Raw genomic sequence first — 21,756 nt, forward strand, 5'->3', positions numbered from 1 at the left:
TTATTGTAATTTGATTTCCTAATATATTGTAGAACCCCAGTAAGAACCACTTCTCTCTCTTCTTGTTTGTCTCTTTTGTATGTTTTCCCCTAATTTTCAGTCTCTTATCCATGATTTTTAAAACAATTTTGTTAGAAAATTCTTAAGTAAAGCCTCACCTGTTCGCCTCATACTTGCTCTTAAAATTTTTACATATCTCTTTGGAAACTGGACGTTCATGGTAGAGAGAAATTTCAAAAGTTCTCAAGAAAAAAAGTTATTTTCTGTGTTTATAGAAACTAGTTTAGAAGTAACTGTGGCTTGGGATTCTTACTGTCTTCTTAAAGGTACCTGGTTTTATCTATATGCGCACACACACATATATTTATATAGGATAATCTCATGCTTATTTTAACATGGTTAAAAACTGCATGTCTCTTACAATGACAATGAAAATTTTGTGAAATAACGAAACCCTTAAATACAACACTTTGTATTTAAATAGATTCCTTACAGTTTATAGTCACAGATTTTTTCTTTTCAGAATATACATGCTCTCTTGGCATTTCTTACTGTAGATGGCAGTAGTACATAAGATATCTTGATTGAAGGTAGAAAATTTGCAGACTGAGGTTCAGTTGCTGTATGACTTTCATAGGCTAAGTATAGATGTTCATTTCCCTTATCAGATCAACTGAATATTATTTTAATTTGGGGCTTCAAAATTAAGCTTCAGTTTTATAAAGCATGTGTGACTTATCACCTCTATGAACTAATTTTCCTGTTCATTGGTTGGTCAAGTTCTGTTGATTTCTGTGTGGTTTTGTCTAAGGTTCACTGTCACTGTTCTGGTTTAAGAACTCACTACATCTCACAAGAACTTCTAATATATAGATCCAATACAAGTGTAGCATCCTTCCAGTTTCTTTGTTGGTGAAATGTTTGTTAAAGGCTTGCCAAGAGGAAGGAACAGAGCGTTGCTAATCACTCTCGGGTCAGGAAAGAACAGCAGCTAGCAGCCTGCCACTGAGGAAGGAAAAATGAACTGCAACGCAACAACTTAGTCCAAAGTCATTCTCAGTAAAGATAACCAGCTTTTCTCTGTGTCCTATTTCCCTTCCTCCTTTGTTCTTCTTCTTCTTCTTTTTGTTTTTTCCTACAAAGCCCTTAAAATTGGGTAGAACTGAGCCTGTAGAGTCCTAAAGAAAAAAACTCCATAGTTTTTTTCAGACTGCACGAGTAATGCAGTCTGTTTCAGGGTAAGTTGGAATACTTAGAATTGCTTTGTGGAGACTCCTATTCTGGGAATACAATAGACCAGGGGCTGATCAAATACTCAGACTCTATTTCTCAAGCACTCATCCAGGTTAGCATAATAGAGAACAGAATGTATGATGCAGTGATTGCTGAGAACTATACCCTTTATATTGTATTTTCTTACTGGATTTTATATAATCCTTTCTAGCGTATCAATGAAGAAAGAAGCTACTTTTTTTTCATCATTTTAAACGCTGGGTCTTCTGTCTCAGTTCAGTAAATGTTTACTGATTCTTTCCTATGAGTGTCTCCTAGCACTGTGGTAGGCCCTGCAAACACCCTCTACCTTTAAGGATCCTGCATTGAGATGGAGGTGAGGAGTATGGTGGTATGGAAAATGTGGAAGGCTTGTCTAGTGTCCCTTTGTTCTCATGAGGCAGATTTCTGAATGCCTTGTTTAATAATCCTTGGCATATTGTGAGGATCAGAATTCCCCGCTGTCTGTCGGTATTTGTTGTGTTTTGTTTGACTATAGAATTAATTTATTAAAATAGTTTCCTAGTCATTTGTAAGTAGTACTGTCTCCCCAGCCCCACTAATCCTCCCATTCCCTGGAGCATGCCTTTATTTTATTTACTGTTTTGTGTGTGTGTGTGTGAAAATAGGGTTTTAGTAAAGTCCTTAATCTTAGTTCTATTCATTCCCTTTCTGGAATCCGTCCATAAAAAATAGAAATTAAAGCCAAGATAATTTTACACAAAGGTTTATCACAGCATTATTTATAATAATGAATATTTGTAAAAATCTAATAATAAGGTTAATTAATCCACATGACAGAATGTTTTATGGTTTTTAAAATGTGTTTGAATAATATTTAATGATATGAGGAAATGCTCTTAAAAAAATAGATAAAACTGCATCTATATAAGAATGCAATCATATAATGTCTTTGCATATGTTTTGGACTGTGAAAATCTAATTTGCTGTTATCCCAGTTCTAGTTAATCAAGTTCAACTAAAATTAGTTTTCATAATTCTAAAGAAAGGTTTTCATTTTTCTGATTTTGAAAATGTTGTCAGTCGCCAGCTTAATCCTTCCCAATCGCTATTCAGTTGCTGAAATCCAAGGTGTACTTTGTATCAGTGTTGATGCTTGTGCTTCAGGATCTTAGAATATACAAGTGGGTCAAAGGGATTGCTTATATTCTAGATGATTGATATTAAGTACATTTTACATAATAAGGTTTCCTCCTTATAAACTTATTTTCTGCCTGTAGACTTGCCTTAACAACTAAGAATAGTTTTCCTTGTTTTGACTTTACAGATTATAAGCACACCACAGAGACTAACCAGTTCAGGAAGTGTTCTGATTGGGAGTCCATACACCCCTGCGCCAGCAATGGTTACTCAGACACACATAGCAGAAGCTGCTGGCTGGGTCCCAGGGTAAGAGTGGTACTGCACGTTACCATTTTTAAAAGCTTTTTTTTAAAGTTCTGATCTTTTTTGCTCACTGTCTTACCTTCTGTTCTTGTTTTATGGCTTTAAAAACTAGTATGTTTCCTTTAAGATCACCTGTTTATTTCATTTTATGTCCTAGCTATAAAATGGGCATCTAGGATATAGCCTCTGGATCTTGGTTCCCTGACTAGGGATTGAACCCTTGTCCTCTGCAGTGGAAGCGTAGAGTCTTAACCACTGGACCACTCATCCTGGAACAACCATTTTAAACAGAAAAAATAAAATAATAACTTGTAACTGAAACATCTTTCTTCAGTGCTGAAAGAAGACTGCTTTTTATGATTTGACTTTTAGCCACTTTGGAGATGTAAAAACTGCATTTTATATTGTTTTAACACACATAAGAAAGGAGTTATGTATATGTGTGTGTGTGCTTAGAATTTCCTCTTGAAACTAGCATTTTTGTTTCATTTAAAACCAGAAAAAGAAGGGGAAAAAAGAGACCAAAATATATTAAAACTTTCATTGAGTTTTATCTTGGTTCTTTTAAAACACTGGGAAGTTAAATCAGTGTCCCTGCTTCGTTACTCATTTGCCACTTTTAATATCGGATCTCTGTGTGTTCCATCTTTCCCCTCCTTATCATCTTAGCATCTCATCCCTCCATAAAAGGAAATAGTAAAATAAGTGACTGAAAATTTTATTTTGTCCCTTTAGAAATTATTTCCAACATGGCATACCACACTGGTGGTTCTGTCATTGACTTAAAGTTGTGAGTTCTAATAAGCAAACAGTAAATCTTGGTTCAGTAAGAATCTCCTTGCTTCAAGCATATTAAAGAAATGAATGAAATAACAGTCCTGGCAGAGTGCTTTAAGGTACACACACACACACACACACACACACACACACACTAGAGGCAAAAGAGTTTTGTGTGTGTGTATGTGCTGCTGCTGCTGCTGCTGCTGCTGCTAAGTCGCTTCAGTCGTGTCCGACTCTGTGCGACCCCATGGACGGAAGCCCACCAGGCTCCCCCGTCCTTGGGATTCTCCAGGCAAGAACACTGGAGTGGGTTGCCATTTCCTTCTCCAGTGCGTGAAAAGTGAAAGTGAAGTCGCTCAATCATGTCCTACTCTTAGCGACCCCATGGACTGCAGCCTACCGGCTCCTCCATCCATGGGATTTTCCAGGCAAGAGTACTGGAGTGGGGTGCCATTGCCTTCTCCAGTATGTGCTTAGTTGTGTCCAACTCTTTGTGACCCTGTGAACTGTAGCCTGCCATGCTCTTCTGTCCATGGAATTCTCCAGGCAAGAATACAGGAGTGGGTTGCCATTTACTTCTCCAGGGGATATTCCATACCCATTGCATCTCTGCATTGGCAGGCAGATTCTTTACCCCTAGCACCACTTGAGACATCGCTTCATATGTATACATAACGTCTTTTCCATTATCAAGTAAGATGAAGCGACAGAATCACCTGTAATTCAATGGCCTTTCATTCAGTTCAGCCACCCAGTCATATCCAACTCTTTGCGACCCCATGGCCTGCAGCACACTGCAGCTTTCTTGTCCATCACCAACTCCTGGAGCTTGCTCAAACTCACGTTCATCGAGTCAGCGATGCCATCCAGCCATCTCATCTTCTGGCGTCCCCTTCTCCTGCCTTCAGTCTTTACCAGCATCAGGGTCTTTTCCAGTGAGTCAGTTCTTTGCATCAGGTGGTCTGAGTATTGGAGTTTCAGCTTCAGCATCAGTCCTTCCAATTAATATTCAGGACTGATTTCCTTCAGAATTGATTGATTTGATCTCCATGCAGTCCAAGGGACTCTCAAGAGTCTTCCAACACCATAGTTCAAAAGCATCAATTCTTCAGCACTCAGCTTTCTTTATAGTCCAACTTTCACATCTCTACATAACTGCTGGAAAAACCATAGCTTTGACTAGATGGACCTTGGTTGGCAAAGTAATGTCTATGCTGTCTAGGTTGGTCATAACTTTCTCCCAAGGAGCAAGCATCTTTGAATTTAATGGCTGCAATCACCATCTGCAGTGATTTTGGAGCCCAAGAAAAGAAAGTCCATCACTGTTTACATTGTTTCCCCATCTGTTTTCCATGAAGTGATGGGATCACATGCCATGATCTTCGTTTTTTGAATGTTGAGTTTTAAGCCAGCTTTTTCACTCTCCTCTTTGACTTTCATCAAGAGGCTCTTTATTCCATCCTTAACAATAGCATGTTAAGTCCATAATATCATGTTAAGTCCATAATAATAGCAATACCATGACCTTCATTCAGTCCTTAACAATATCCTCATATAGATCTGCAAGTTAGGTTGCAGTTTTTCGTACCTTGGAAGGTAATTTAATGAGAGCCAAGTCTCTGCCCGTAGTGCTGGCCTGCTTTGGAGATGAGCAGGGTTTGGTGTTCTCAATAACTGGCTGTGCCTTATACTGCATGTAGTATGATTGTCTAATGTTTTTAAGAACCAGTCTTCCAGAGTGAATAAAACTTTGCTGTGCCTTCTCGTTTATTGTTTCATTGGTAGACACACAAGTCATGTCTGACTCTTAGTGACTCCGTATACTGCGGCCCACCAGGCTCCTTTCTCCCTGGGATTCTCCAGGCAAGAATACTGGAGTGGGTTGCCATTTCCTTCTCCAGGGGAATCTTTCACCCAGGGATCGAACCTGTGTCTCCTGCAGGAAAGCTCTTCTCATTTATAAATTAGTAGTATTTCTTCCTGGAGATTGGTTAAGCTCATTTCAAACCTATGACTCTTGTGATTTCTTGGGTCCAGTGACAAAATTTAAGTTCTGATTTTATGTACATATCTTTTGTAATTGTTAGTTTTTTGTTTGGATATATATTCAGTGTGGAATTAGATAAGTTAAAATAAATTATTCATGAAGTAAAGTTCCTTATGCATTTTCATGGTTTTTTTTTTTTGTTTTTTTTGTTTTTCTTTTCAGTGATAGAAAACGGGCTAGAGAATTTATAGACTCTGATTTTTCAGAAAGGTGAGTAAAAGTTTTAAGTAATTTGTTCAAGCGATTCTACTGCATAGAGAGGGGTTTAGCACCCAGACTCTTAAGTAATGAGATGTTTTTCTTCATACAACTTTAATTTCATTAAGTTTCAACTGTTATTTCATTCCACATTGAGTATTCTGCTTCACTCATCATTGCATAAGTGTATTATTTTTATGTAGTTTTAAAAGATACTATTCTGCGGGTGGATTGGCTCTTGGCAGTATGCCATTTAGCACACGCCCTCCTTTGGGGAGATGAACTATTCTGCTAAAGTGACTATTCTTGATTACCTCAAAATACACAAAGTTTAAAAACAAGTTTTATTGAACACATTTAAAGATAATAGTAAATCCTCACTTCTTTTTTTTTAACCTTCCAGTTCTATTGAGATATAATTAACATACAGCCCTGTATAAGTTTAAGGTAATACAGCACAATAATTCAATTTGTTAATACATACATCATGAAGCAGTTATCACAGTAAGTTTAGTGAACCATCTCATATAGATATAAAATAAAAGAAATAAGTAAACATTTTTCTTGTGACATGAACTCTTAGAATTTATTCTCTTAGCAACTTTCATATATAACATACAGGGCTTCCCAGGTTGTGCAGTTGGTAAAGAAGCCACCTGCCAGTGCAGGAGACACACAGCACGAGGGTTTGATCCCTGGGTCGGGAAGATCCCCTGGAGGAGGAAATGGCACCCCACTCCAGTACTCTTGCCTGGAAAATCCCATGGATTGAAGAACCTGGTGGGCTACAGTCCGTGGGATCACTAAGAGTTGGACATGACTGAGCGCACATACACGCACACACATATGAAACACAGCAGTGCTCATTTACCATGTCGTACGTTACGTCTCCTTTCTTAAATAATACAGTGTAGAGTAATCTTGCCTTAGACTGTTAGGACAGTGATTCTCAGTTCTAGGTGTGCAGCAGAATCACCTATGGCCTGTTGAATAAACTATAATTGCTTACTAAATCAGAAACTCCAGGATTGAAAACTTACACTTTAGGATCATTTGAACTCAGTATTTCACCCAAGTCACTATACTAAGTATCATATTAATGTCACATTATACTAAAATAAAATATAATCTCAGAGGCTGTTTAGATAAAACCTTGCCAGCAACGCTTTCTAGATTGATTCTGAGTTTTTTTAATTGCTGTTTTTCAACGATGTTTTAGTCTCCTTTCTCCTGTTGGGTCATCTGCTTTCAACACAGCTTTCTGTCTTTTCCAGTTTCTAGTTGCTACCTCAGATTTGCTGTACACTGAGAAACTACTCGGCCAGGTGTTTTAGAATCTCATCTAAAATGAAAGTGAACGGGCCCCGAAGTGAAGCCTTGAGGGTGTATTTAAAAATGTTTGTTTTCTTGCATGACACGAGCTCTGCTTTAGTTCCTTGCTGACCTTTGTTGTTCTCAGATCTTAACTGTTTTGAACAGATAAAATCATATCTGAGAAGCTGCTGTATTACATAGAACTATATGGTGAGATGGTCTTTTCTCTCTAATGGGAATTCATTTTTCCAGCTCATACTGTTTCTTCTTCATGTTTATCCTGGGAAAGAGCAGCAGTACAACTTTTTAACCGTGTATTTGGCAGTGTTTAAGGCCTTAAAATGAAACTGTTCACTTGTTATGATTGACATCACCTGACTATGCAAATAATACAGAAAAGCAAGATTCTTTTTATTGTTCTAAGAGAGAAAACTCTAGAGATAGCATATAGAAGTGCCAGATTAGGTTTGTTGGTCTAGCCATTGACTTGACTTTGCTTTTCTGCATTTGCTTCATTGGCCTTTTTTCCTAGTGCTTTCTATTACTATCCTTTTATTCTTTAATATAACTTTTCTGTATTGAATCCCATCCCCCCTCCCTAACCAAACCACCAAAATGACTACATGTGGTTTTCTTCTTGTGTTATTGTTCTTACACATGTTCTTTTCCTCCAGATTAATGTGTTTTTCTGTAATGCTGTAAAAAGCCTTGGGTTCCCTTTTCCCCAGTGCTAAGGTTCAAAAAGCCAGCTCTCAACCACAAACTAATCTTCTTCACTTCTTCATTGTCTCTCTAATGATTTAATATCTCTATAGTGATTAAATATAGTAAGTATTTTTGTTAGTGTTCCTTGGGGACATAGATTTATATATATAATACACATGCATACTCCCACATAGATACATACTATATAAGGTTTCTATCCTCATCTTACCACTTGGCAGTACAACTTGAAGTATGTTTTACACAGCTCTTCCTTTGTTGAGTTCCTTTGCAAGACCAAGTCACTTTCTGAAGAAATCTTGTTGGTGGGTAAAGGATCCGTCGAGGGATTCCCGTTAGTTTTTTCTTTGTGTTCCGATCCACTGAACTCTTTGCAAAGAGCTTGTGGAAATTGCTTTGAAAGCCCCCTTTCTGGTCTCGCCTGGAATTTTGATCCTGAAAGATGTTTGTTCCCTTTTATCTTTCTTCCTTTGGACAGTCAGGTGGTGTCTTGCAAATACATCTATTCCAAATGGGAAGTGTCCTATGTGAGAGTTCCCTGGGGGGAAGAAAGGTCCTGGGTGTTTGACAGGCAGCAGCAATATCCTCCATGTGTTTCCTTTATTCCTGTCTTAAAGGAATAGGATTTAGCACAGTGGTGTTTTTCCTCTTCCTTTGTGCTCATATATTTTATTCTGTTGGAATATAGTTAAAACTTTAAACTCAGTCGTGTCTGACTCTTTGCGACCCCATGGACTGTAGCCTACAAGGCTCCTCTGTCCATGGAATTTTCCAGGCAAGAGTACTGGAGTGGGTTGCCATTTCCTTCTCCAAATTTAAACTATAATAAGCTAATAATAAAAATCAATATAATTAATATCTGTACTGCTTTGACGATGTTTATGAAGTTGTCTATTTATTCAACAAGTGTTTTGAATATCTGCTAAGTGTTGGTAAGTTCTAGGCATGGATGAGAATAATAAGCAAGATAGAAAAGTCCCTGCCCTTGAAGAGCTAATATTTGGGGAGGAGGTGCAATAAAGAAGTAAGATAACTAGATTGTGATGGGTGGTATGCAAAGAACTAAGAAGGATGATTTGTAGATAATTGGAAGGGTGGTGGCTACCTTAGAAATTCCTCTCTAAGGGGTGATGTTTGAATACAAGGAAGACAGGCTAGTTCCTTGAGGAGCTTGGGATTCTAGGCACAGGGAATGGCAAATGCAGGGCTCCTAAGTGAGGAACCAGGTTGTGATCCTCAGGGAAGCACAGTGGCTTGAGATCATGAGCAAGTCAGAGAGAGAGATGAGATGAGGATGGAGAGGTAGACACAGGTCAGAGTATGAAAGGCCTTGTAGGTCATGGTAGAGAATTTGGTTTTTATTCTAAACAGGATTTTAAGTAGGGGAGTAATGTAATCCGATTTATAATGACTGCTGAGAAGGATCTGGACTCTAAGGAGATAAGAGCAAAAGTGGAGAAATCAGTTAGAGGGCAGGAGGCAGTGACCTGACAGTGGAGATGGGAAAAAATGGGTAAATTTTTCAGTTTGGAAACAGAATTTATTGATAGATTAAATGAAGGAAAGAGAGAAATAAAGGATGACTTGATTTTTTGCAGTGAGAGCTAGGTGAATACTGGTGCCATTAGCATTTACTGTAGTTAGGAATAGGTTTGGGGAGGAATTGAGTTTTGTTCTGGACACATGAAGTTTGAGAGGTTTTTCAGTTTTCTATGTGATGTATCTGTAGTATCAATTAGTGTATCAGTAGTATCCTCAGCTTGGATGAGGCCCACCCAGGCCTGGATGACATCATGCAAGGTGGAGAGTGGAGATCTGTGAATAATAAACATTTCTTTCCCATTTCCCCTCTCCCTCACACAGTGGATGTAAATACACAGGAAAATGGGATTTGGGTTGGATTTTTTCCCCTAAATTATGTTACTAAATTACTTTGCTGATTTAAATATTCTGGTTAACTTACTTTAATGAGAAAGGAAGTTTTTATTGTATATTGTATATAATTTCTTGTTTAAATGGGACACATTTATTAGTTTACACCTGGAATATAATGTTATACTACAGATTCTAGTTTCATATTACTTTTGTAGATAAATATAAATTATTGTGGCAAAATATAAAAAGACAGTGATTGTTGATTCTAGTTAAGTGCCTAGAAAGATAAATACTCTTGGAAATAGTTCTTTTAAATACCTCAAATGAAATGTGAATATGAAATTATGAAGACCTCAAATAAAAAATAAAACTTGCTTTTCAAACTGTGCTAGGTTGGTAGTTTTTTCTTAAATATTAAAAACATGTTTAATTTGGTAGTTCGATTTTATTTGGCAAGAAATGCTTCCTACTGATTTTTTTTTTTTTTTTTTTTAAGAGACTAATAGAGATGATAGTGTTTACAGCCTGTGACCAAATTTTCATGTTATTTGGAAAGAGGGTTTGGGTGGTTCAGAGAGCTCAGGTTTGAGAAAATGTGTAAACTCTTCTTTTTAAGAGTTCAAGGTAATTCCCTGGTGGCCCAGCAGTTAGGGCTGTGTACTCTCAACTGTCAAGGGCCTGGGCGTGATCTTTGGTTGGGAAACTAAAATCTCAAAAGCTGTACAGCACAGCCAAAAATAAATAAAATTGGCCCACTTAAAAAGAAAAATTTAGATAGGGAGCTTCTAGTTTGAGATGATGGGTTGAATAGCCATTTTTAATCTCTAACTCGTAAGTTCCTGTTGAAAAAAAAAAGGAAATCTCTTAAATTGCCATCAAACATGATTGAGGTATAGGGTTCTCCAAGGATTAGGAGATGAAGGCTGGTGTGATTATAAAGATGACAAGTGAAAGTGGACAAACCCATGTCCCAAAATACGCATGGGAGAAGTCAGATTGGGAGACGGAAGCTATTTTCCCTTGCACTGACTTGGTGAGGTCCCAGGCCCAGAGTTGAGAGGTATAAAAAGTGAGAATCAATTGGTGGGGGAAGGATTGAGGACAATGAAATGACGCCTATCCAAGGAGCACCTGGGCCAGTGGAACCTTCTCAACGCTCCAGATGGCCTGTATCTACCACCCTGTCTCCACACATAGAAGTTACATGTTGTGGCATAAATTATACTTCCTTCCTTTTTATTGCCTTCCTTCCTTTTTATGTACAATATAACATTGTATGGATATATCACATTTTTCCTGTATTTGTTCATTAATGATGGACATTTGAGTTGTTTCTCCATTTTTACTTCCCTTGTGGCTCAGATGGTAAAAGCATCTGCCTACAATGCAGGAGACCCGGATTCGATCCTGGGTCCGGAAGATCCGCTGGAGAAGGAAATGGCAACTCACCCATTTCCAGTACTCTTGCTTGGAAAATCCCATAGATGGAGGAGCCTGGTAGGCTACAGTCCATGGGGTCGCAAAGAGTCGTACGCAACTGAGTGACTTCGCTTTCACTTTCTATTTTGGCTGTTATAAATGCTGCTGTGAACACATGTGAACAAATCAGTTCTCATTTCTCTTGGATGTATACCTAGGAATAAAATTACCTATGGCAATTCTTTCTTTAGCTTTTTGAGTAACTATCAGTTACATTCCCATCAACAAAGGTTATAATGTCTCCAGCTCCTTACCAACATTTCCTATCCATCTCTTTTTATTTTAGCCATCCTTATGAATGTGAAGTGTATCTCATTTTGGTTTTAATTTGCAGTTCATAGTGGTTGATGATGTTAAGCATTTTTTCAAGTGTTTATTGGCTGTTTGTATATCTTTTTATTTTCCTAGTACAAATATTTTATGAATAATTTCTGGCAGTTTCTAACCACTGGAATTATATTGCACAATAAACGACATCACATTTTCCAGGAAGAAAAAAAAAACACTAAGTCTGAATAGTAATGACATCACCCACTGAATTGGGGCAGTTAAAATTTGCTTCAAATATTTCTTTGCGGGAAGGGACACCACACTTTCACTCAGTTAAGAGAAATATATTTAGAGTCTGGAGATCTTTTGTGGGTTTTTGTTTTTTAAAATCGAGTGGGTTCTGGCAGCCCTGGCCCTCTCCCATCAGTTCTCAGAAAGTATGCCTTTCTGGGTGGAGCAGGCTGGTGCATCAGTTGATCCCAAGTACCTTTTTCGACTTTTTTCTTTTTCTCATCATTTTCCTTCACATGTTTCTGGAAGCTCTCTCCGCTTTTAGAGTGCTTAATTTACTCCATGTGTACAATCATTCTTTGGGCAGGCATCTTTCCCGTAACTTGTTTGTTTACGACAACGGCAACAACATGCTGGATGACATGGTAGACTCTTCCAGTGTTGCCATGGTAGCATTTGTGGGGAATTGCTTTGTGAACAGTGCCCATTCCTTTGATGTCTACAATGTCATGTTTCTTGTAGAGTCTCATGTTTGTGGCCAAAGGAACAACTCCATGTTTTCTAAAAAGCCTAGAGAACACAGAGCAGGTGCCGCTCGTCTTTCCTTTATGTTGGTCATTTTGGCAAATTGCTAGAAGATGGCATCCCAGCTTAAAGGAAGGCTAAGTATCTTCTTTGAAGAACTTGATTGAGATCTTTTGGTTTGTTGTTGGCGGTGCTGGTTTTGTTATTGAGTCATAAGAATTCTTTATGGGTTATAGATACAAGACCGTTGTCGGATACATGGTTTGCAAAAAGTTCTCCTGATCTCTGCATTGATTTTTCACCTGCAGGAAGCACAGAACTTTAAAAATTTGACTGTGTTTATCTTGTTTATATTTTCTTGTGGTACTTATGTTTTGGGTATCATATCTTACTTTAAGAATTGCCAAATCCCAAGATCACAAAGACTTAACACCAATATTTTTAACAGTTTTATGGATTTTGCTCTTACATTTAGATCTTTGACCCATTTTGAGTTCATTTTTGTAGCCTGTGGCATTTTAAAGTTTGTTTAATATAACCCAAAAGCATATAGAAGATCTGTGAAAATGTAGACATTTTTTAATAACATTTTTTCAACCATTTAAATTTCTAAAATAAGCCTGGTTTTAAGTTTATTATTTTATAAATTATTAGCTAAATTTAAAAAGTACACTCTGTATTATTTTGTTCTTAACCCTCATTTTGTGATGAGGAATCAAGCATTCCTGAACTATTTTTGTCAAGAAAAGGCAAGTCTTCTCTGAATGTGGTAGCAGTAATAATAGTAAGCCAAATGTGGCAATGAAAGTAATTTAAAGAATGAAGAACAAGAAGGTTTGTTTTGCTCAGAAGCATGATCCTTTGTATACTGAGTTTGGTTTTTTGGAAATAATTACAAAATGCGGGAAACCTCAGCATCTTACTTTATAGATACATAAAAGCCATCAGCCCTTAACATAAAAGACAACAAAACATAAATTCAAAACCAGAACAACAAAAAACCACTGGGAAAATAAATTAATAAATTCAAAACATACAAACAGACAAAAAAACACTGAGAAAATTCATTATTGTGCGTCTATCACCACTCTCCATCTCCAGAACTTCTCCACCATCCCCTACTAGAAACCCATACCTATTAAGCAACATCTCTTCAGTCTCGCCTCTTGCAGTCTCTGGTAACCATAGTTTTACTTTCTGTCTCCATAAATTTGACAATTCTAGGTAGCTCATATAAAAGAAATCATATGATATTTGCCCTTTGTGTCTGGCTTATTTCACTTACCATGTCTTCAGAGTTTATCCATATTGTAACATCTCTCAGAATTTCGTTTTTCTAAAAGCTGAATAGTGTTCTGTTCTGTGCACATGCCACATTTTCTGCTTATTCAGTCATCTGCTGATGGACATTTAGGTTTCCACCATTTGACTATTATGAATGTTGCTGGAATGGGTGTGGGTGTACGAACATCTGTTTGAGTCCCCTGCTTGAAATTTCTTTGGACATACACCCTGAAGGGGAATTGCCGGATCACATGGTGATTGTATGCTTCGTTTTTGTGGAACCACTGTAGTATTTTCTGTAGTGACGGCGCCGCTTTACGTTCCCACCAGTGGTGCACGAAGGGTCCAGTTTTTCCATGTCCTCCCAATGCTTATTGGCTGGGGTTTCTTTGTTTGTTTTGTATAATTAAAATCAGAGCCTGGTGGGCTGCAGTCCATGGGGTCGCTAAGAGTCGGACACGACTGAGCGACTTCACTTTCACTTTTCTCTTTCATGCATGGGAGAAGGAAATGGCAACCCACTCCAGTGTTCTTGCCTGGAGAATCCCAGGGACGGTGGAGCCTGGTGGGCTGCCATCTATGGGGTCACACTGAGTCGGACACGACTGAAGCAACTTAACATAACATAATGTGTGTGAATGATATCTCATTGTGGTTTTGTTCTGCATTTCCCTGATGATTAGTGATATTGAACATCTTTTCATGTACTTATTGGCCATTTGTATATCTTCTTGGAAGAAATGTCTGCTCAAGTCTTTTGTCCATTTTGAGTTGTTTTTTATTGTTGTTGTTAAGTTCTTCATCTAGCCTTTAACTTGTAAAATCCTTTTACCGGAGGCATTGTACACTTAACTTTGAAAAAAGTGGTTTACAAATTTGGTTGTAGGACCAAGTCCCCTATCTGTGTACTGCAGGTATCAGCTATTCTAAATTCTGTTGAATTTGATGTAAACATTGATGGGTTTGGCATGATGATCCACCAGCTTTCCAAAGATGAGGCTTCATTTCTTGATTCAGCCACTGTTGAATTGTATCCTTTGGTTGTATTGCTTATGAAACTTCATTTAGTATGATAATCTGTAGGTCCATCCATGTTGCTGCAGATGTCATCATTTCATTCTTTTTCATTACTAGTTATATTCTGTGAGAGATTATGAGAGCCTAAACTAGGGTCATGGGAAGAGAGAGAAGACGTTGAATTCAAGAGCTCTTTAAGACAAGACTTAGATTACATTTGATAGAATTTGATTAGATAGAAAGGAGGATTAGGATGAATCTGTTGTTTCTGTTTCAGGCAGTTGGGTGAATGTGATCACTCATTTAGATGAGAACTGCAGGAGGATCAGAAGTTACCTATTGGCATGTTGAGTTCCCTGTTGTATTTTTAATATGTTATTGTGATGTATAAGGACCCCTACCTAAGATCACATCGATATTTCCAGTTCCGATCTTATTAAACTTCTTCTCTACTATATCTCAATCTGCTTTTTTCCATATCAAGAATCCTGATTTTTAAGGACATTGAGGATGAAAAAGACAATAGAATTAGTGTATATGGTAATTACTCATTGACTTTATCCCATATTGCATGCTTCAGTTCAGTTCAGTTCAGTTCAGTCGCTTAGTCATGTCCGACTCTTTGCGACCCCATGAATCCCAGCATGCCAGGCCTCCCTGTCCATCATCAACTCCCGGAGTTCACTCAGACTCACGTCCATCGAGTCAGTGATGCCATCCAGCCATCTCATCCTCTGTCGTCCCCTTCTCCTCCTGCCCCCAATCCCTCCCAGCATCAGAGTCTTTTCCAATGAGTCAACTCTTCGCATGAAGTGGCCAAAGTACTGGAGTTTCAGCTTTAGCATCATTCCTTCCAAAGAAATCCCAGGGCTGATCTCCTTCAGAATGGACTGGTTGGATCTCCTTGCAGTCCAAGGGACTCTCAAGAGTCTTCTCCAACACCACAGTTCAAAAGCATCAATTCTTCGGTGCTCAGCCTTCTTCACAGTCCAGCTCTCACATCCATACATGACCACAGGAAAAACCATAGCCTTGACTAGCCGGACCTTTGTTGGCAAAGTAATGTCTCTGCTTTTGAATATGCTAACTAGGTTGGACATAACTTTTCTTCCAAGGAGTAAGCATCTCTTAATTTCATGGCTACAGTCACCATCTGCAGTGATTTTGGAGCCCCCCAAAATAGTCTGTCACTGTTTCCCCCTCTATTTCCCATGAAGTGATGGGACCAGATGCCACTGTTTCCACTGTTGCCCCCTCTATTTCTCATGAAGTGATGGGACCGGATGCCATGATCTTAGTTTTCTGAATGTTGAGCTTTAAGCCAACTTTTTCACTCTCCTCTTTCACTTTCATCCAGAGAAGGCAATGGCACCCACTCCAGTACTCTTGCCTGGAAAATCCCATGGATGGAAGAGCCTGGTAGGCTGCAGTCCATGGGGTCGCTAAGAGTCGGATACGACTGAGCAACTTCACTTTCCCTTTTCACTTTCATGCATTGGAGAAGGAAATGGCACCCCACTCCAGTGTCCTTGCCTGGAGAATCCCAGGGACGGGGGAGCCAGGTGGGCTGCCGTCTATGGGGTCGCACAGAGTCGGACACGACTGAAGCGACTTAGCAGCAGCAGTAGCAGCATCTGTCTGTCTGAGGTTATTGATATTTCTCCCAGCAATCTTGATTCCAGCTTGTGTTTCTTCCAGTCCAGCGTTTCTCATGATGTACTCTGCATGTAAATTAAATAAGCAGGGTGACAATATACAGCCTTGATGAACTCCTTTTCCTATTTGGAACCAGTCTGTTGTTCCATGTCCAGTTCTAACCGTTTCTTCCTGACCTGTGTACAGATTTCTCAAGAGGCAGGTCAGGTGGTCTGGTATTCCCATCTCTTGAAGAATTTTCCACAGTTTATTGTGATCCACACAGTCAAAGGCTTTGGCATAGTCAATAAAGCAGAAATAGATGTTTTTCTGGAACTCTCTTACTTTTTCGATGATCCAGCGGATGTTGGCAATGTGATCTCTGGTTCCTCTGCCTTTTCTAAAACCAGCTTGAACATCTGGAAGTTCACGGTTCACGTATTGCTGTAGCCTGGCTTGGAGAATTTTGAGCATTACTTTACCAGCATGTGAGATGAGTGCAATTGTGCGGTAGTTTGAGCATTCTTTGGCATTGCCTTTCTTTGGGATTGGAATGAAAACTGACCTTTTCCAGTCCTGTGGCCACTGCTGAGTTTTCCAAATTTGTTGGCATATTGAGTGCAGCACTTTCACAGCATCATCTTTCAGGATTTGAAAGAGCTCAACTGGAATTCCATCACCTCCACAAGCTTTATTCGTACTAATGCTTTCTAAGGCCCACTTGACTTTACATTCCAGGATGTCTGGCTCTAGGTCAGTGATCACACCATCGTGATTATCTGGGTCGTGAAGATCTTTTTTGTACAGTTCTTCTGTGTATTCTTGCCACCTCTTCTTAATATCTTCTGCTTCTGTTAGGTCCATACCATTTCTGTCCTTTATCGAGCCCATCTTTGCATGAAATGTTCCCTTGATATCTCTAATTTTCTTGAAGAGATCTCTAGTCTTTCCCATTTTGTTGTTTTCCTCTATTTCTTTGCATTGATCATGCTTAATAGTCCCAAATAATAATAATAATAATGTAAGCTAATGTGACTGTGCATACTAAGTTACTTCAGTCATGTCCAGCTCTTTGCAAAGGTATGGACAGTAGCCTGCCAGCTCCTCTGCCCGTGGGATTCTCCAGGCAGGAATACTGGAGTGGGTTGCCATGTCCTCCTCCAAGGGATCTTCCTGATTCTCAGGGTATCTTTCTGATCAGGCTTCGAACCCTCATTTCTTAAGTTTCCTGCATTGGCAGACAGGTTCTTTACCAGCACCACCTGGAAGCACTGAAAACATTAAAAAATTGATGTTCTCTCCATTCTTTTCTCATTTTTCTAATAATCATAGGTAATAGTCCTACAGTGTTGAAGCATACACCTGTTTACACCCTATACTATATGCCTCTTAGCGCTCACTTAATCTTAACATCTACAGTTAACTAGACATAAATTTCTCACAAGACCTTTCTGTCAGTGTTTCTCTAATCGTTTTGACTGTCTCAGTCAGTTTTGCTGAATATAAAGATTCTTGGCTCATACTTTGTTGGAGTTTCTTAAATGTCTTAATTTTCTTCTAATGTAACAGCTTGCTCTTGGAAAATCTGATACTCTTTTTTTTTTTCTTCTAAATGTCTAAATAATTTTTTTTCTTTGAAATCCAGCAGTTTTACTAGAATCTTTTGGTCTTGTCATTCTGGGTTGATACAGTCTCTTTTCTTTTATTTCATAAACATTTTCTTGACTTAACAGCACTTAGTGTTTATTCTGTTCCCGTGCCTTGATTTTCTTCTTCAGAAACTCTTATTGTCCATATATTCTTTGCCTGCCTTCAGTGTTTTTCATTTGCTCTTGAATATTAATTGTGGGAGTCACATGGGCTAGATTGTTGCAACCTCCTCAGTCTTTATTTCAGCCTCCTGCACTCAGCTGGTATTGAAGAGGGCAAAACTTCTCATTTCAGCTGCTGCTCTCAAATTGGCCTGTTCTTTCTAGCAAATTCTTGTTAGTTCCATTAAGTGCCGCTCCACTGAGTATTTATTTTTCTACCAACACAGACACTGCTGTGTAAGCCTTTGGCCCCGGTTTGTAATCTGGGGTTGGTTGAAGATACCTTGTCAGCTAGTTTTGTTGTAAACGTTGTCAAGGGGTTCAGGCTTTGCTGTTTGCTTGCTCTGTTTTTGTATGGGGATTTGGAGAGTTTGAGAACTATGCTGCTGTTGCTGTCTTTCCGCACTCTCCTGTAACTGGGGTGTGTATGTGTGTGTGTGTTTACAGTCTATATGAATCAGAATTTAAATAAATTGTTAAATCTTTTATAATCTGTAGATTTTCCCTCTGTATTTTTCTCACTTTTTCCCTTCCAAATTATTAGTTGAAGAAACCACATTATATGTCCTGAAGAAAAATTCTAAAGATTTTGCTTTTCGCATCTCTCTTTTTTTAAATTAATTGATTGATTGATTTTTGGCTGCTGCTGGGCTTCAGTAGTCACAGCAAGGCACACGGGGCCAGCCACTCTGAGGCATGTGGGATCTTCCCTTACCAGAGATAGAACCCATGTCCCCTGCATTGGCAGGCACTCTCAACCCCTGGGCCACCAGGGAAGTCCCATAGCATCTCTTTAGTATAGTTTAACACTTTCTTCTGTCTTCAGTGTTTCCTTTAAACTGGTAGGTGGATCTTGTGTCTTGATCATGTTCAGGTTCCATGATCGGTTGTACACTTGAAAAACAACTGAATGAACAAACAAACAAAAAAAAAAAAAACAACTGAATGAGCCAGGTCAAGGAAAGCAAATAATACAGGATCAGAAGCCTGAAGTGAGAAACTCTAGTTGCAAAGCTGACGTTGAAAAACAGGCAAATCATGGAAACAGAAAGTAAAACATGGTTGCCAAGGGCTTGAGGACAGGGAGGTGGGGAGTGGCTGCTTATGGGGACAGAATTTCTGTTTAAGGTGGAGAAATTAGGTTGTGGTGATGGTTGTGTCCACTGAATTTTATACTTGAAAAGATGAAGTTATGGTGTGTGAATTGTATTTCAATAAAGCTGTTACCTTGAAAAAGAAAGTTGGATTTGAAAAGGAAGAGAGTATTGGCTAATCTCTGGAACTTATAAGAAGAACTGGATGCAGGTACTGATAGGTTTATAAGTGGCCGCTCCCACTGGCTGTAGACTTAGGTATTATTCTACTGTCTACTGAATATACCCATTTGGATATTCTATAGGCATGTCAAACTCAACCTCATCGCTGCCCAATAGAATGTAATACAAGCCACATGTGAGTTTTAATTTTCCAGCATTCAGTTTAAAAAGTAAACTGGAATATGTGAGACTGATGTTACATCTTTTATTTAATCTAGTATATCTAAAGGGTAATTAATATAAAAAGTATACCTTCATCTCTCATGTAGGTCTTTGAAATTAACAGCATAATTAATTTGATTGAGACTTGTCCCATTTCAGGTGTTTGATAGCCACAAGTAGAATATGCCCAGAGCATTAGACAATGCAAGTGAAAAGGTTTAAAATGAAATTCATGAATTCGTTCCAAATTCCTCCATCTCAGTAATGACCCCTCCTTTTAAGGATTATTGTCCTGTTTCCCTCTTCCTTACCATCCACAGCAGTCAGTCCCTTAGTTCTGCTGATTTTTATCTTTAACATTTTTGCAAATCCATCTCTTCTTATCCAGTCCTACCATTTGCTCGAATTCCAGGACTCAGCATTGCTTGCTTGGACCATTACAGTAACCTGTCAACGGGTCTTCCTGTTTCTGCTTCTGCCCTCCATAAATTACTCTGCAGCCAGAATCTCTACCTCACTGAAAATTTCACCATGCCACTCCACCCCTCAGTACCACTGAGTGCTATAACTATCTCAGTAGTAGTCTGTGACCCACAGTGAATACACAGAGAGGATTCTTTGGGAATGCAGGGAAAGAAAGTAGATGTCTTCCCTTACTCTTTTGAGAAGTACATTTAGCATCTATTTCTTAATGGACATAACACAGTAGAACATGTAAATAACATAAATGAATGTAATTATGCTGATGGAATATGATGAAGTCTAGGTTCCTCTGCACAGCAGACTCCCCATTTCCCCTTTCCCTCCAGCCTCTGCTTTTGGAAGCTTGACTATTTTAGATATTTCATATAAGTGTAATCATGCAACATTTGTCCTTCGGTGACTGGTTTATTTGACTTAGCATGATGTTCTCCAGGTTCATCCACGTTGTCACATATGGCAGAATTTTTTTTTAAGGCTGAATAATATTTTGTTGTATATATATAAATATGTCTATATGTCTGTGTGAATATATATGTATACACATACTACATTTTCTTTATCCATTCATCCATCTATGGATATTTGAGTTCTCCTTGTCTTGGTTCAGTTCAGTTCAGTCGCTCAGTCGTGTCCAACCCTTTGCAACCCCATGAGCCGCAGCACGCCAGGCCTCCCTGTCCATCACCAACTCCCAGAGTTTACCCAAACTCATGTCCATTGAGTTGGTGATGCCATCCAACCATCTTCATCCTCTGTCATCCCCTTCTTCTCCTGCCTTCAATCTTTCCCAACACCAGGGTCTTTCAAGTGAGTCAGCTCTTCGCATCAGGTGGCCAAAATATTGGAGTTTCATCTTCAACATCAGTCCTTCTAATAAACATCCAGGACTGATTTCCTTTAGCATGGACTGGTTGGATGAATAAAGCTGCAGTGAACATGACGGACACCTCTTTGATATCCTGATTTCATTTCTTTTGGATATACCCAGAAATGAGATTACTGAATTATATGGTAGTTCCATTTTTAATTTTTTGAGGAATCTCCATATTTTTTTCCATAGCAGTTATACCATGTTACATTCCCACCAACAGTGTACAAGGGTTCTAATTTCTATATACCTTCACCAACACTTGTAATCCTTTTTTAAAAGTAAATAGTCATCCTAACAGGTGTGGAGATAATGTCATTGTGGCTCTGATTTGTATTTCTCTTATAAGTAGTGATGTTGAACACCATTTCATATAACTGCTGGTTATAACTGGTCATTTGTATATTTTCTTTGAAGAAATGCCTATTCATGTCCTTTGCCTGTTTTTTGTGTTACATGTTTTGCTATTGAGGTGTAGGAGTTTCTTAGATATTTCAGATATTAACCACGTATCACATAAAGGGTTTGCAAATATTTTCTCCCTTTCCACAGATTGTCGTTTCTTTCTGTGGATTGTTTTCATTGGTTCTTACTGCAGGAATCTTCCTCCTTTAGGTTAGACTAGATTCCCCTCTTACCAATTCCCATAAAACATTGTGAATAACTCTGACTTGACACTTACCTTATTATTGTGGAATTATCTGTCATTATATATTAGTTTTGCCTCTCTTCCAGCCTTAGGACTCACTGAGGGAAAGGATTTTGCATCAATTACTGTTTTTGTACTTCCAGCCCCTAATACACACAGTTCCTAGCATATAATTGTTACTCAGATATTAGTAGAACTAAACTGACCTCTGAAATTTTAATGATTGAATTATCAAAGGTTAGGCCAAGGCATTAACCTAACTTAGGATAACTGAAGATGTAGGTCCATTACTAACACCAATAACTTCTTTTTTTAATTAATTAATGTATTTTAATTGAAGGCTAATTACTTTACAGTATTGTAGTGGTTTTTGCCATACTTTGATATGAATCAGCCATGGGTGTACATGT

General features: G+C 38.5%; 1 protein-coding gene and 1 pseudogene across 12 annotated transcripts in view; one reads left to right on the forward strand and one right to left on the reverse strand.

The window, feature by feature from the left end:
- The window catches only part of TFDP2 (transcription factor Dp-2), a 192,919-nt gene that overhangs the window by 145,875 nt on the left and 25,288 nt on the right, over nucleotides 1-21,756 (forward strand). For 9 of the 12 annotated variants that reach the window (XM_025290717.3, XM_044946388.2, XM_044946381.2 and 6 more), the window contains 2 exons: nucleotides 2,561-2,682; nucleotides 5,669-5,716. In XM_025290717.3, the coding sequence (XP_025146502.1) occupies nucleotides 2,561-2,682; nucleotides 5,669-5,716 (170 nt within the window). Of the gene's footprint in view, nucleotides 1-1,444; nucleotides 1,610-2,560; nucleotides 2,683-5,668; nucleotides 5,717-21,756 lie in introns of all 12 variants that reach the window. The other 3 variants (XM_044946404.2, XM_025290720.3, XM_044946396.2) reach the window with 2 other exon arrangements.
- On the reverse strand, nucleotides 11,422-13,763 carry LOC123465820 (annotated as a pseudogene).

This window comes from Bubalus bubalis, chromosome 1 (genome assembly GCF_019923935.1).
Source record: "Bubalus bubalis isolate 160015118507 breed Murrah chromosome 1, NDDB_SH_1, whole genome shotgun sequence".
NCBI lineage: Eukaryota > Metazoa > Chordata > Mammalia > Artiodactyla > Bovidae > Bubalus > Bubalus bubalis.